This window comes from Mobula hypostoma, chromosome 3, assembly GCF_963921235.1.
Source record: "Mobula hypostoma chromosome 3, sMobHyp1.1, whole genome shotgun sequence".
NCBI classification, from domain to species: Eukaryota; Metazoa; Chordata; class Chondrichthyes; order Myliobatiformes; family Myliobatidae; genus Mobula; species Mobula hypostoma.
The window spans coordinates 110,563,235-110,579,490 of record NC_086099.1 but is presented as its reverse complement, the minus strand read 5'-3'; the positions used below and the strand labels follow the sequence as shown (position 1 = coordinate 110,579,490).

The following is a 16,256-nucleotide window of genomic DNA, read 5'->3' as shown; positions in this document are numbered from 1 at the left end:
TCTGATGATTTCACCGCTTTCCAAATGTGCTGTTATCACATCCTTGATAACTGACTCCAGCAGTTTCCCCACCACCGACGTTAGGCTAACCGGTCTATAATTCCCCAGTTTCTCTCTCCCTCCTTTTTTAAAAAGTGGGGTTACATTAGCCACCCTCCAATCCTCAGGAACTAGTCCAGAATCTAACGAGTTTTGAAAAATTATCACTAATGCATCCACTATTTCTTGGGCTACTTCCTTAAGCACTCTAGGATGCAGACCATCTGGCCCTGGGGATTTATCTGCCTTCAATCCCTTCAATTTACCGAACACCACTTCCCTACTAACATGTATTTCGCTCAGTTCCTCCATCTCACTGGACCCTCTGTCCCCTACTATTTCTGGAAGATTATTTATGTCCTCCTTAGTGAAGACAGAACCAAAGTAATTATTCAATTGGTCTGCCATGTCCTTGCTCCCCATAATCAATTCACCTGTTTCTGTCTGCAGGGGACCTACATTTGTCTTTACCAGTCTTTTCCTTTTTACATATCTATAAAAGCTTTTACAGTCCGTTTTTATGTTCCCTGCCAGTTTTCTCTCACACTCTTTTTTCCCCTTCCTAATTAAGCCCTTTGTCCTCCTCTGCTGAACTCTGAATTTCTCCCAGTCCTCAGATGAGCCACTTTCTCTGGCTAATTTGTATGCTTCTTCTTTGGAATTGGTACTATCCCTAATTTCTCTTGTCAGCCACGGGTGCACTACCTTCCTTGATTTATTCTTTTGCCAAACTGGGATGAACAATTGTTGTAGTTCATCCATGCAACCTTTAAATGCTTGCCATTGCGTATCCACCGTCAATCCTTTAAGTGTCATTTGCCAGTCTATCTTAGCTAATTCACGTCTCATACCTTCAAAGTTACCCCTCTTTAAGTTCAGAACCTTTGTTTCTGAATTAACTATGTCACTCTCCATCTTAATGAAGAATTCCACCATGTTATGGTCACTCTTACCCAAGGGGCCTCTCACGACAAGATCGCTAATTAACCCTTCCTCATTGCTCAAAACCCAGTCCAGAATAGCCTGCTCTCTAGTTGGTTCCTTGACATGTTGGTTTAAAAAACCATCCCGCATACATTCCAAGAAATCCTCTTCCTCAGCACCTTTACCAATTTGGTTCACCCATTCTACATGTAGATTGAAGTCACCCATTATAACTGCTGTTCCTTTATTGCACACATTTCTAATTTCCTGTTTAATATCATCTCCGACCTCACTACTACTGTTAGGTGGCCTGTGCACAACTCCCACCAGCGTCTTCTGCCCCTTAGTGTTACGCAGCTCTACCCATATCGATTCCACATCTTCCCGGCTTATGTCCTTCCTTTCTATTGCGCTAATCTCTTCTTTAACCAGCAACGCCACCCCACCTCCCCTTCCTTCATGTCTATCCCTCCTGAATATTGAATATCCCTGAACGTTGAGCTCCCATCCCTGGTCACCCTGGAGCCATGTCTCTGTGATCCCAACTATATCATAATCATTAATAACAATCTGTACTTTCAATTCATCCACCTTATTACGAATTCTCCTTGCATTGACACACAAAGCCTTCAGGTGCTCTTTTACAACTCTCTTAGCCCTTATACAATTATGTTGAAAAGTGGCCCTTTTTAATGCTTGCCCTGGATTTGTCGGCCTGCCACTTTTACTTTTCTCCTTAGTACTTTTTGCTTCTACCCTCACTTTACACCCCTCTGGCTCTCTGCACTGGTTCCCATCCCCCTGTTGTGAACTAACCTCCTCACGCCTAGCCTCTTTAATTTGATTCCCACCCGCCAACCATTCTAGTTTAAAGTCACCTCAGTAGCCCCCGCTAATCTCCCTGCCAGGATATTGGTCCCCCTAGGATTAAAGTGTAACCCGTCCTTTTTGTACAGGTCACGCCTGCGCCAAAAGAGGTCCCAATGATCCAAAAACTTGAATCCCTGCCCCCTGCTCCAATCCCTCAGTCACGCATTTATCCTCCACCTCATCGCATTCCTACTCTCACTGTCGCGTGGCACAGGCAGTAATCCCGAGATTACTACCTTTGCGGTCCTTTTTCTCAACTCCCTAAGGATATGTTATTTCTGATCCACACTGACTGTGCTCTCCCATGAGGAAGTCAAGTTGCAGAGGGAGGCCCAGGTCTTGGAGCTTGTTGATTAAAAATGGTGTTGAACACTGAGCTAAAGTCCATGAACTGTAGTCTCATGTAGGTATTGCTATTCAGGTGATCCAAGGCCGAATGCAGAGCCAGTGAGGTTGCATCTGCAATGTCCTATTGTAGCTATAGGTATATTTATTTTATTTGGTGATGCAGTGTGAAGTAGGCTCTTCTTCGCTACAGCAGCAACCCCAATTAACTCTACCTAATCACGGGACAATTTAAAATGACTAATTAATATAATTAGTACGTCTTTGGTACTTCTTCCCTGGAGCACCTGGGGAAAACTCACTCTTTCCACGAGAAGGATGTACAGGGACCCCTTACAGAGAATCCAGAGTAGACTCTGAAGTTCACCCCAAGCTAGGATAGCGTCGCACAAAGCACAATGCTACCATGCAGCGGGTTTTGGGTCCTTCATTAGGCCGGAGTTAATTCTGGCCATGACTAACCTCTCTAAGCATTTCATCGCCGTAGATATGAGTGCAACTGGTTGATGGTCATTGAGGCAGCTCACCCTGTTCTTGGGCATTGACCGGATTTCACCCTTTTGAAGCAAGTGGGAATCTCTGATTGCAGCAGTGAGAGATTGAAGATCTTGAACACTGCTGCCAGTTGGTTGGCACAGGCTTTCATCGCTCTACCTGGTACACCAACAGGACCTGACGCCTTCTGAGGGTTTCTCCTCATGAAAGATGTTCTGACATTGGCCTCTGAAACAGAGGTCACAGGGTCAGCAGATGCTGCAGGGATCTCACAGGTGTAGTTTTATTCATTTTTGAAAGTGGGAATAAAATATATTGAATTCTGTTGGGAATGAAGCATCACAGTGATGCCTTGTAGGATATAATGGCCTGCAAACCCTGCCAGAGCTGACATACACGCAATTCAGTCTTTAACTTCAATTGAAATCGTTTTTTCACTCTTAAAATAGCCTGCATAGGTTGCACTGAGACTCTTGTATGGTTCTGAATCATCGTAATAAGTATTAAATAATCCGTGATAATTATTTATTTATTCTTTGCCCAAGTCCAGTTTAATGGTAATTAATATTCTCCTTCAAACTGCTGTACAGTTCCTCAAAAGTTGTGAACTCCAGCATTTGTGGCTGAAAATTATCCAATCTAGTTACGATTACCTGTCTGGTTTAATTCCATCTTCTCGACCATACTGTTGACCAGTTGAAGCAATCACAGTATTGTTCACCCAATCGTAAGCCTTTGTAATATGAGAAACATTTCAAAACATTTATTAACAATGTGTTAAAGGGGAAAAGGGATACCTCCAGAGTCTACACTGTTATCCCTAATTTTCTGATAGCCAATTAAGTAATCTATATTATGCTAGTTGGTTGTTTACTGCAGCAGATTGCTGTAACAGTGATATTAATTACCAAACCTGAGGTAAGAAATAATGAAAGGTATTTGGATGTTGTTGCCTGCATGGAATTCCTCAGTGTGTTTTATTAATAATCTGAAATATTAAGATCTAAATGAAATATTACAGTAAATATTACAGTAACACAAACAATTGGAATTTGATTAGTTGAAATTAGAATGTATATGTGTAGTTACTAGCTATAAAATTAACTGGAGTTTCCTGTTACTACATGAAGGGTATTCTTCATAAACTTTAAAATTACATGACTGTTCAGTAAGAATTTAAAGATCAACAAATTTGATAGCTGGTTTAGATGGTCAGTGCATTGGCTCAGTTGTTGGTTTAGACAGAGACCATAAGATATAGGTGTAGAATTAGGCCATTCAGCCAATCCAGTCTGCTTCACCATTCTATCATGGCTGATCCCGGATCCCTCTCAACCCCATAAATCTGCCTTCTTGTCATAAACTTTGATGCCTTGACCAATCAGGAAACTATCAATTTTCACTTTAAATATACCCATGGTCTTGGCCTTCACAGCTGTCTGTGGCAGAACATTCCACTACTTACCTCTATTCTAAAGGGTTGCACTTCAATTTTGAGGCTGTGCCCTCTAATTCTGGACACCCCGACAATAGGAAACATCCTCTCCACATCCACCTTATCTAGTCCTTTCAACCTTTTGTAGGTTTCAGTGAGATTACCACCCACCCCGCCCCCCGCATTCTTCTTAATTCCAGTCAATACAGGCCCAAAACTGCCAAATGCTCCTCATATGTTAACCCCTTCATTCTGGGAATCATCCTCGTGAACCTCCTCTGGACTGTCTCCAATAACAACACATCCTTTCTGATATATGGGGCCCAAAATTGTTGACAGTCTTATGAAGCCTCAGCATTATCTCTTTGTTTATACATTCTATTCCCTTGAAATAAATGCCAACATTGCATTTGCCTTCTTTACAAAAGACTCAACCTGTAAATTAACCTTCTGGGATTCTTGCACGAGGACTCCTAAGTCCCTTTGCATCTCTGATGTTTGAACCTACTCCCCATTTGGATAATAGTCTGCACTTTTGTTCTTTTTACCAAAATGCATTATCATACATTTCCGAAGACTGTATTCCATCTGGCACTTTTTTTTTTGCGTCTTGTTCCAATTTATCTAAGTCCTTTTGCAATCACATTGCTTCCTCAGCACAGCCTACACCTCTCCCCACCTATCTTTATATCATCTGCAAACTTTGCCACAAAGCCACGAATTCCATTATCTAAGTCATTGACAAACAATGTGAAAATTAACAGTTCCAGTACTGACTCCTGAGGAACACCACAAGTCACTGGCAGCCAACCGGCAAAGGCCCCCTTTATTCCCACTCGCTGCCTCCTGCCTGTCAGCCATTTCTCTGTCTATATCAGTACCTTTTCTGTAATGCTATGGAATTTTATCTTGTTAAGCAGCCTCATGTGTGGCACCTTATCAAATGCCTTCTGAATCAAAGTAAATGACATGCACTGCCTCTCCTTTGTCCACCCTGCTTGTTACTTCCTTGAAGAACTCTTAACAGATTTGTCAGGCAAGATGTCCCTTGACAGAAACCATGCTGATTTTGACTTATTTTATCATTAGTCTCAAGTACCCCAAAACCACATCCTTAAAAATGGACTCTAATACGTTCTCAACCACTGAGGTTAGGCTAACTGGCCTGTAATTTCCTTTCTTTTGCTTTCCTCCATTCTTAAACAGTGGGTAACATTTCCAATTCTCCATTCCTCTGGGACCAGGCCAGAATCAAGTGATTCTTGAAAGATCACAACAAATTCATCTGCTATCTCTTTAGCAACTTCTCTCAGGACTCTGGCATATAGTCTATCTGGTCCAGGTGACTTATCCACCTGAAGACCTTTGAGTTTGCCTAGCACATTGTTCCTTTGTAATAGCAATAGCACTCACTCCTGCTCCCTGATACTCATGGACCTCTAGCGCACAGATAGTGTCTTCCAGATTGAAGACTGATGCAAAATACCCGTTAAATTCATCTGCCATTTGTTTGTCCCCCATGACTACCTCACCAGCCTCATTTTCCAGTGGTCCAATATCAACCCTCATCTTCCTCCTACTCTTTATATAACTGAAAGAAGTTTTGGTATCCTGCTTTATAGTATTGGCTAGTATGCCATCATATTTCTTCTTTTCCCTTCTTATAACTTTTTTAGTTGCCTTTTGTTGGATTTTTAAAAATTCCCCATCACCCAACTTCCCTCTCACTTTTGCTACCTTATATGCCCTTTCCTTGGCTTTTATGTAGTCCTTAACTCCCCTCGTCAGTCACAGTTGCCTAACCCTGCCATTTGAAAAGAACTTCTATGGGACATATCTATCCTCTGCCTTGTGAACTATTATCAGAAACTTCAGCCACCTCTGATCTGCCATCATTCCCACCTCCAATCCACCTGTGCAAGCTCCTCTCTTATGCCTCTGTAATTCCCTTTATTCCATTGTGTTACTGATGCATGTGATTTATGATTTTCTTTCAAATAGCAGTATGAATTCAATCATATTATGATCACTGCCTCCTTAGGATTCCTTTACCTTAAGCTTCCTAATAAAATCTGGACACCCAATCTAAGATATCCTTTCCCCAAGTAGGCTCTAGCATAAGCTGCTCTGAGTGCCATATCAAAGGCATTCAACAAATTCCCTCTCTTGTAGTTCAATACCAACCTGATTTTCCCAATCCCCTTGTGTATTACAATTGTGCCGTTACCCTTATTACATAACTTTTCCAGCTCCCTTTGCCATCTCAACTCCACATCTTGGCTACTATTTGGAGGCCTATATATGATTCTTATAATTTTTTTTATTCTTGCAGTTTGTTAACTCCACCCACAAAGATCCAACATTCTCTAATGCTTTACACCTCTTTCTAAAGATGTAATTCCATCTCTTACCAACAGAGCCACACCACCACCTATGCCTTCCTGACTTTTCAGTTCACAGAATATCCTTTGATATTAATCTCCAAGCTATGACCTTCTTTCAGCCATGACTCAGAGATGCCCACAGCATCATACTGATCAATCTCTAATTGCGCCACAGGTTCGTCCACCTTATTCAGAATACTAGCACCCTTAGTTCTGCATTCTTCACCCCTTTGAATTTTGCCTCTGTGGTGCAATTTAACTCTTTGCTCTGTCTTCATTTGTACCAAATCATTGGTTTGTCCTTTCTCACATTCATATTACATCATCAACTTGTAAACCTGCTGGCTCGTCCTCAGCTCTATCATACTGATTTTCATCCCCCTGCCATATTAGGTTAAACCAGTCCCAACTGCTCTAGTAAACCTGCCCACAAGGATATTGATCCCCTTGGATTCAAGTGCAACCTGTCTCTTTTGTACATGTCCGGGAATCTGAATCCCTGCCACCTGCTCCAATTATTCTGCCACCTCATTCTATTCCTATCCTTGCTGTCATGTGGCACAGGCAGCAATCTCAAGATTACTACTCTTGAGGTCTTGCTTCTCAACTTCCTTCCTAACTCCCTGTACAGTTTTCTGTTTTAAGGAACCCCTCCCTTTTTCTACCTATGTTGTTGGTACCAATATGTACCACGACTTCTGGGTGCTCGCCCTCCCTTTTTGTGATATTGTGGATGCGTTCAGAAACATTACGGATCTCGACCCCTGGGAGGCAAACTACCCTCTGCGTTTCTTTCTCGCATCCACAGAATCACCTATTGTTCCCCTAACTATTGAGTCCCCTATTACTCCTGCCATCCTCTTCAATCCCCTACTCTTCTGAGCCACAGGGCCAGATTCAGTCCAGATGCACAGGCGCTGTTGCTTCCCCCCGGTAGCACTCCCCCAACCAACTCTACTCAAAATGGAGTACTTATTGTCGAGAGGGATGGCCATAGGGGTTCTCTCCACTATCTGATGTTTTCCCTTCCCTCTCTTGACAGTCACCCATTTATCTGTCTCCTGCAGCCTTGGGGTGAGTATCTCCCTGTAACTCCTGTCTGTCAGCTCCTCACTTGCCCTAACAAGCTGCAGGTCATCAAGTTGCAGCTCCAGTTTCCTAACGTGGTCTCCAAGGAGCTGCATATCAATGCACGTGGTGCCGATGTGGCCATCAGGGAGGCTGGAAGTCTCCTGGAAGTCCCACAGCTGATACCCAGAACAGAACACAAGCCCTGTAGTTATACCCCCTATTCTTTCAAGAGTTAAATAAGAAAAAGAAGTAAGAAATAAACTTACCTACCTACCTTGCCTCTGCCTGTTTTCACCGAAGCCTGTTAAGCCAAAGCCTTCGCACTCTGACTCAAACCACTCCGACAATGATCGTTCTGCTAGACGGTACCTCTCATCTTTGGGAATTGAGTTTTACAACCTTCTGGACCTGCGCGGAACACTTCTACTGCGTGTGCGCCACTGTCCAATCAAAATGTCTGTGAATTAGCTCAGTTGCTGGTTTAGACAGAATAAGTGAGTTGGCTCAGTTGCCATTCTGTGTTTATTGTTGACTAAAGCGCTGAAGCCCAGTTGTTCCAGGTTATTTGTCATTATAAATATGACCTGTTCACAAATTTAAACAAAAAGAGACAAATCTAATCTGGTTACCTCCAAATTAGGTCATGGATAATGTAGACAAGTGCTTCAAGGAACATCTACTCACTAATAACCTGCTCAAGAATAGAACATAGAAATTCTATAGCACATTACAAGCCCTTCGGCCCACAATCCACAATAAAGGGATGTGCAGAACTGATGTAGGGTGTAAGCCTGAAACATCGTATGTTCATTCCTCTCTATTAATACTGCCTGATTTGCCAAATTCTTCTAGCATTTAGATTAGATTATCAGGACACGCAGTCCTCTTTTAGTAATGCATGCATTAAGAAATGATACAATGTTCCTCCAGTGTGATATCACAGACACACAAGACAGACCAAGACTGAAAAACTGACAAAAACCACATAATTGTAACATATAGTTACAACAGTGCAAACAATACCGTAACTTGATGAAGAACAGACTATGGGCACGGTAAAAAAAAAAGGTTCAAAGTCTCTTGAAAGCCCCACATCTCACGCAGATGGGAGAAGGAAGAAAACTCTCCCTGCCATGAGCTTCCAGCGCTGCAAACTTGCCGATGCAGCATCCTGGAAGCACCTGACCACAGTCCGACTCTGAGTTGTCTGAAAACTTCGAGCCTCCGACCAGCCCTTGAACACCGAGCACCATCTCTGCCGAGCACTTCGATCCCAGCCCCGGCCGCCAGCAACAGGCAAAGCTGAGGATTTGGGGCCTTCCCCTCCGGAGATTCTCGATCGCACAGTAGCAGCGGCAGCGAACCGGGAATTTCAGAAGTTTCTCTAGATGTTCCTCGTGCTTCTCACGTCTGTCTCCATCAAATCAGAATTGTGCATGCCCCCTATTTAACAAATACGGTATCATTTCACTGGAGGGGCCGCGCGCGCTGTGTCGCCATCTCTTCCTGATCCTCCCAGTGTGTTACTCTGGATTTCCAGCATCTGCAAAATCTCTTGTGTTTATGATCTAGATTACATTCGTGCATGAGTCAATAAGTGATAAATAATTATGTGAAAGTGAAAACCAATGGCCATCACTAAGAAGACAGTCTGTATCAATTACATTACTTCTGTTGAGTCCCCCATTACCCTGGGTGAATTACCATTAACTAGACTGGAGATCAGCCAGGCAATTATTGGCTATAGGTAAGATCAGAGGATGGGTTTTGTGCAACAAATAAGACCATCAGACATAGGAACAGAATTAGGTTTCTCCCTTTAATCTTTGATGCCCTTACTAATCCTACCTAATGCTGAAGGGACTAGATAAGGTGGCTGTGGAGAGGATGCTGCCTGTGGTGGGGTTATCTAGAACTAGAGGGCACAGCCTCAAAATTTAGAGCCTTTTGAACAGAGGTAAGGAGGATTTTTTTTTTTAGCCAGGGAGTAGTAAATCTGTGGAATGCTCTCCCACAGACTACGGTGGAGAACAAGTCCGTGGGTATATTTAAGGTGGAAGTTGATAGTTTCCTGATTGGTTAAGGCATCAAAGGATATGACAAGAAGGCAGGTGTATGAGGTTGAGTGGTATCTAGGATCAGCCATGATAGAATAATGGAGCAGTCTCAGCCCTGAATGGCCTAATTCTGCTTCTATGTCTCATGGTCTCATCAAGAACCTATCAACCTCCACCTTAATTATACCCATTAACCAGGCCTCCACAGTTGTCTGTGGCAATGACTTCCATAGACTCACTGCACTCTGGCTAAAGAAATTCCTCCTCATCTGCATTCTGAAGGGTTATCCCTGTATTCTGAATCAGTACGCTCTGGTACTAGACTCCCCACTATAGGAAACATAATCTCCATGAACACCATCCAGGCCTTCCAAAATACACATGTACTTATTGATTAATTGAGATACAGTGTGGAGCAAATCCTTCCAGTCCTTCAAGCTGCTCTGCCCATCAACCCCTGATTTAAATCTAGCCCAATGATAGGACAATTTACAATGACTAATTAACCCACCAACTGGTATGTCTTTGAACTATGGGAGGAAACTGGACCTCCTGGAGGAAATCCATGTGGGGAGAAAGTAAGAACTCCTCCCAAACAGCAGTGGGAATTGAACCTGGGTCACTGGTACTGTAAAGAATTGTGCTAACCACTACACTACTGTGCTGTCTCATGATATTTGACAAGTTTCAATGAGATCACCCCCGTATTCTACAAAACTCCAGTGAGTACAGGCACAGAGCCATCAAATGCATCTCATAATGTAAGCATTTCATTTCTGGGATCATTCTCATGAACTTCCTTTGGACCCCCTCAATGCCAGCACATCCTTTCCTAGATAAAGGCCTGAAAACTGTTCACAATATCCCATGTATGGTCTGACCAAAGTTTTATATTGCCTTAGCGTCAGCATAAGAGCCAATTAGACGCAAAGTTGGTTGATGCTTGTATTGAAGATGGATGCTAGCTTAATTATAACGTCTGAGTAAAGGTTGAACAGACAAAGTTTAAAATGGAGTTCAGAAAGCATTTGAAACAATGTAAAAGAGGGTGAGAATGGCAGTCAGACCACTGAAAAACAATGGTGGAGAGGTAGCAATGAGGGACAAGGAAATGGTGGATGAACTGAATAAGTATTTTGCATCAGTCTTCACTGTGGAGGACACCAGCAGTATGGTAGAAGTTTCAGGGGTCATTACTAGAGAGAAGATTCTTGCAAGGCTGAAAGATCTGAAGTTAGATAAGACACCTGGACCAGATGGTGAACACCGCAGGGTTCTGAAAGAGGAGGCTGAAGAGATTGTGGAAGCATTAGTAGCAATCTTTAAAGAATCACTAGATTGTGGAATGGTTCTGGTAGACTGGAAAATTGCAAATGTCACTCCACACTTCAAAAGGGAGAGAGGCAGAAGAAAGGAAATTATAAGCCAGTTATTCTGACCTTAATGGTTGGGCAGATGTTGGAGTCAATTGTTAAGGATGTGGTTTCAGGGTCCTTGGAGGCACATGATAACAAAAGGCCATAGTCAGCATAGCTTCCTTATGGTAAAATCTTGCCTGACAAAACTGTTGTAATTCTTTGAAGAAATAACACACAGGATGGACAAAGGTACTAGCATTGGCTGATTGGCAGGAAGTGAAGTGTGGAAATAAAGGGAACCTTTTCTGGTAGGCTGTTGGTGACTAGCAGTGTTCCACAGGTATCTGTGTTGGGACCACTTATTTTTATGTTATGGATGATTTTTATGTCATGGTTTGGATGATGGAATTGATGACTTTGTGGCCAGATTTGTTGATGATACAAAGATAAGTGGAGGCGCAAGTAGTGTTGAGGAAGCAGGGAGGCTGCAGAAGGACTTAAAACAGACTAGGAGAATAGGCAAAGAAGTGGCAGATTGAATACAGTGTTGGGAACTGTATGGTTATGCACTTTGGTAGATCAAATGAAAGGGTTGACCATTTTCTAAATGGACAGAAAATACAAAAAAAAACTGAGGCGCGAAGAGTCCTTGTGCAGGATTCCCAAAAGGTTAATTTGCAGGTTGAGTCTGTGATGAGGAAGGCAAATGCAATATTAACATTCATTTTATGAGGACTAGAATAGAAAAGCAAGGTTGTAAATGCAAGTATTGTGAGCAGTTTTGGGTCCCTTATCTTAGAAAGGATATGCTGAAACTGGAGAGGATTCAAAGGAGTTTCATGAAAATGATACCAAGATTGAATGGCTTGACAGATGAGGAGTGTTTGAGGGCTCTGGGCCTGTGTTCGCTAGAATTCAGAAGAATGAGGGGTATCCTAATTGAAACCTATCGAATGGTGAAAGACCTTGATAGAGTGCATGTGGAGAGGATGTTTCCTATGGTGGGAGTGTCCAAGGCCAGAGGACACAGCCTCATAAGAGAGAGGTGTCCTTTTAGAATGGAGATGAGAAATTTCTTTAGCCAGAGAGTGGTGCATCTGTGGAATTCGTTGCCACGGGCAGCTGTAGAGGCCAAGTCTTTATGTATATTTAAGGCAGAAGTTGATAGATTCTTGATTGGTCAGGGAACGAAAGAATACGGGGGAAAAGGCAGGAGATTGGGGCTGAGTGGAAAAATGGATCAGCCATGAAGAAATGGTGGAGCAGACGATGAACCAAATGGCCTAATTCTGATCCTGTATCCTATGGTCTTATAGAAACATCTAAAATCTTGAAGAGTCTTGGTAGGGTGGATGTGGAGACAAGGGTCACACTCAAAATAGGCATTGCTCAGTTTAGATGTAGTGTTTTTTTTTCCTTTGAGGATTATGTCTTTGGAATTTTTTTCTTTGAATATAATCTTGTATTCTTTAGATTTTTTTGAATGTAAATTTGATACCTTTCATTGTCTATGGCACCACCTATTTTTGACGTCTGTGTACTGACTAGCTGTGTTTTGTACTTTTGCATCCAAATGGTTTATGTAATTGAGAAACAGCAATGGGTCCAGCTCTGATCTCTGTTGCATCACTAATTAGTCTTCCAGTTCAAAAAGTATCTTTTTACATTACACTCTGCTCCCTGCCATCAAGCCATTTATGTATCCACACACCCCTCTTTGCTATCCCATGAGATCCAGCATTCTATGGGGGACATTGTCAAAGGCCTTACAACATAGACAACCTCCACTATCCTGCCTTAACTTGAACAGCTTTGTGAGATATAATTTCCCATGCGCAAAGCCACGATGACTATCCCTTATCAGTCATTGTCTATCCAAATGCTGGTAGATTCCATCCCTCAGAATGGCTTCTAGTAACTTGCCCACTACTTGTGTCAGGTTCACTGGCTTGCAGTTGCTTGTTTGACTTCTCGTTTCTCAATGTAATTGAAGTACCAATCAAGCAAATTTCTAATGAGGTATTAAAAATTAGCATGTAGTTTTCTAAAATTACTGAGCTTATAGCATCTTACCCCACAAAAGCAAGTCCTTTCAGCCGACCTCATCCTTGATGACCTTGATACCTGTTCATACTAATCCCACTTGCTTAGGATAGGACCATATCCGTCTGCCTTTCCTTCTCAAGTACCTTTTAAATGACTTTTTAAACTTTGTAATTGCATCTGCGTTCATGACTCGCTCTGGAAGCTTCTTCTATATATTCAATGCTTCTATGTAGGAAAACGTATCTCTCACATCTCCTTCAAATTTCTGCCTTGTTTCAATCACATTTCCTCTAGTACTAGATTACTCTGCCCTAGGAAAATGAGTCTGACGATTTACCCTATCATATTTTATAAACCTCTTGAGATCTCAGCCTTCTCCATTCTAGTAATCCTATAATAAACCTATCCTGTCCTTATAACTACAGTTATGTCTCAGCTTGCTCCTGCCCCACCGAACTCGTTTCTGCATACCTCGACACTGTTTTATCACCCCTTGTTCAATCCCTTCCGACCTATGTTCGTGACACTTCTCACGCTCTTAAACTTTTCGATGATTTTAAGTTCCCTGGCCCCCACCGCTTTATTTTCACCATGGATGTCCAGTCCTTATATACTTCCATCCCCCATCAGGAAGGTCTCAAAGCTCTACGCTTCTTTTTGGATTCCAGACCTAATCAGTTCCCCTCTACCACCACTCTGCTCCGTCTAACGGAATTAGTCCTTACTCTTAATAATTTCTCCTTTGGCTCCTCCCACTTCCTCCAAACTAAAGGTGTAGCTATGGGCACCCGTATGGGTCCTAGCTATGCCTGCCTTTTTGTTGGGTTTGTGGAACAATCTATGTTCCGTGCCTATTCTGGTATCTGTCCCCCACTTTTCCTTCGCTACATCGATGACTGCATTGGCGCTGCTTCCTGCACGCATGCAGAACTCGTTGACTTTATTAACTTTGCCTCCAACTTTCACCCTGCCCTCAAGTTTACCTGGTCCATTTCCGACACCTCCCTCCCCTTTCTAGATCTTTCTGTCTCTGTCTCTGGAGACAGCTTATCCACTGATGTCTACTATAAGCCTACTGCCTCTCACAGCTATCTGGACTATTCCTCTTCTCACCCTGTCTCTTGCAAAAACGCCATCCCCTTCTCGCAATTCCTCTGTCTCCGCCGCATCTGCTCTCAGGATGAGGCTTTTCATTCTAGGACGAGGGAGATGTCTTCATTTTTTAAAGAAAGGGGCTTCCCTTCCTCCACTATCAACTCTGCTCTTAAACGCATCTCCCCCATTTCACGTACATCTGCTCTCACTCCATCCTCCCACCACCCCACTAGGAATAGGGTTCCCCTGGTCCTCACCTACCACCCCACCAGCCTCCGGGTCCAACATATTATTCTCCGTAACTTCCGCCACCTCCAACGGGATCCCACCACTAAGCACATCTTTCCCTCCCCCCCTCTCTCTGCATTCCGCAGGGATCGCTCCCTACACAACTCCCTTGTCCATTCGTCCCCCCCATCCCTCCCCACTGATCTCCCTCCTGGCACTTATCCGTGTAAGCGGAACAAGTGCTACACATGCCCTTACACTTCCTCCCTTACCACCATTCGGGGCCCCAAACAGTCCTTCCAGGTGAGGCATCACTTCACCTGTGAGTCGACTGGGGTGATATACTGCGTCCGGTGCTCCCGATGTGGCCTTTTATATATTGGTGAGACCTGACGCAGACTGGGAGACCGCTTTGCTGAACATCTACGCTCTGTCCGCCAGAGAAAGCAGGATCTCCCAGTGGCCACACATTTTAATTCCACATCCCATTCCCATTCTGACATGTCTATCCACGGCCTCCTCTACTGTAAAGATGAAGCCGCACTCAGGTTGGAGGAACAACACCTTATATTCCGTCTGGGTAGCCTCCAACCTGATGGCAGGAACATCGACTTCTCTAACTTCCGCTAAGGCCCCACCTCCCCCTCGTACCCCATCTGTTACTCATTTTTATGCACACATTTTTTCTCTCACTCTCCTTTTTCTCCCTCTGTCCCTCTGAATATACCTCTTGCCCATCCTCTGGGTCACCCCCCCCTTGTCTTTCTTCCCGGACCTCCTGTCCCATGATCCTCTCGTATCCCCTTTTGCCTGTCACCTGTCCAGCTCTCGGCTCTATCCCTCCCCCTCCTGTCTTCTCCTATCATTTTGCATCTCCCCCTCCCCCTCCAGCTTTCAAATCCCTTACTCACTCTTCCTTCAGTTAGTCCTGACGAAGGGTCTCGGCCTGAAACGTTGACTGCGCCTCTTCCTATAGATGCTGCTTGGCCTGCTGCGTTCACCAGCAACTTTGATGTATGTTGCTTGAATTTCCAGCATCTGCAGAATTCCTGTTGTTTGCTTATAACTACAGTACTCAATTTCAGGCAACATCATAGTGAATCTCTTCTACACTCTTTCTCTACTGCTTCCTCATCCTTCCTTTAGCATTGCAGCCAGAACTGTACATGACATTCCAAGTATCATCTACGCAATGTTCTGCACAACTACAAAATGATGTTCCTGATAGATGGTCAAAAGTTCTTTGTTATGTTCTTGACTTTGGATATTTCTTCATTTGAACTTTGCAATGTAACAAAAAGATTCTCAACCATGATAATCAGCTGGACTATGCTTGAGTTCCCTGCATTCACCCAAGCCAAATATGGATTGCCAGGCACAAAAGCCTTCTAACTCTCAAGTGAACAATGAAGTCTAACTAGGCTTGAAATGGTAAAATGCATAGGTCTATGCCCTAGAATATGTCTCATCTTGAGAGAAAGTAAAGCTGAGAGCTGACATTTGATCAATATAAATCCCTTGATGTTTTCTTTATCATGAGATTAAACAAGAATTTGATTGTTTTTTTATATGAATCAGGACTTCATGATCTGGGCAGATGGTGCTAAAGATGAAGGCTTTGTTCTCGTATCGTTTGGAGCTGGTGTGAAGTATTTGTCAGATGAAGTTGCACACACATTGGCAGGAGCTTTGGCGAGACTCCCTCAAAGAGTGATGTGGAGGTATGTATATGGTAAAAAGTCAGTAATTGGCTGGGTGGGGTAATTGTGGGTGTGTGGATGGTAATAGAATGGTGTTCGAAGTTGGCTGGAAGAAAACAACAAAATTGTAGATCAGCAGAGTTGGTTTATAACTTGGGCATTGTTCTCATCTTGTATTTTAAATCCACTAGAAGTTTCCTCCAAGTATT

The 16,256-nt window shown here is 43.2% G+C and overlaps 1 protein-coding gene across 3 annotated transcripts in view; it reads left to right on the top strand.

Annotated features, from left to right (window-relative positions):
• Positions 1 to 16,256, top strand: part of ugt8 (UDP glycosyltransferase 8) — a 134,330-nt gene that overhangs the window by 71,456 nt on the left and 46,618 nt on the right. For all 3 annotated transcript variants that reach the window (XM_063042236.1, XM_063042237.1, XM_063042235.1), the window contains exon 3: positions 15,926 to 16,068. In XM_063042236.1, the coding sequence (XP_062898306.1) occupies positions 15,926 to 16,068 (143 nt within the window). The remainder of the gene's footprint in view (positions 1 to 15,925; positions 16,069 to 16,256) is intronic.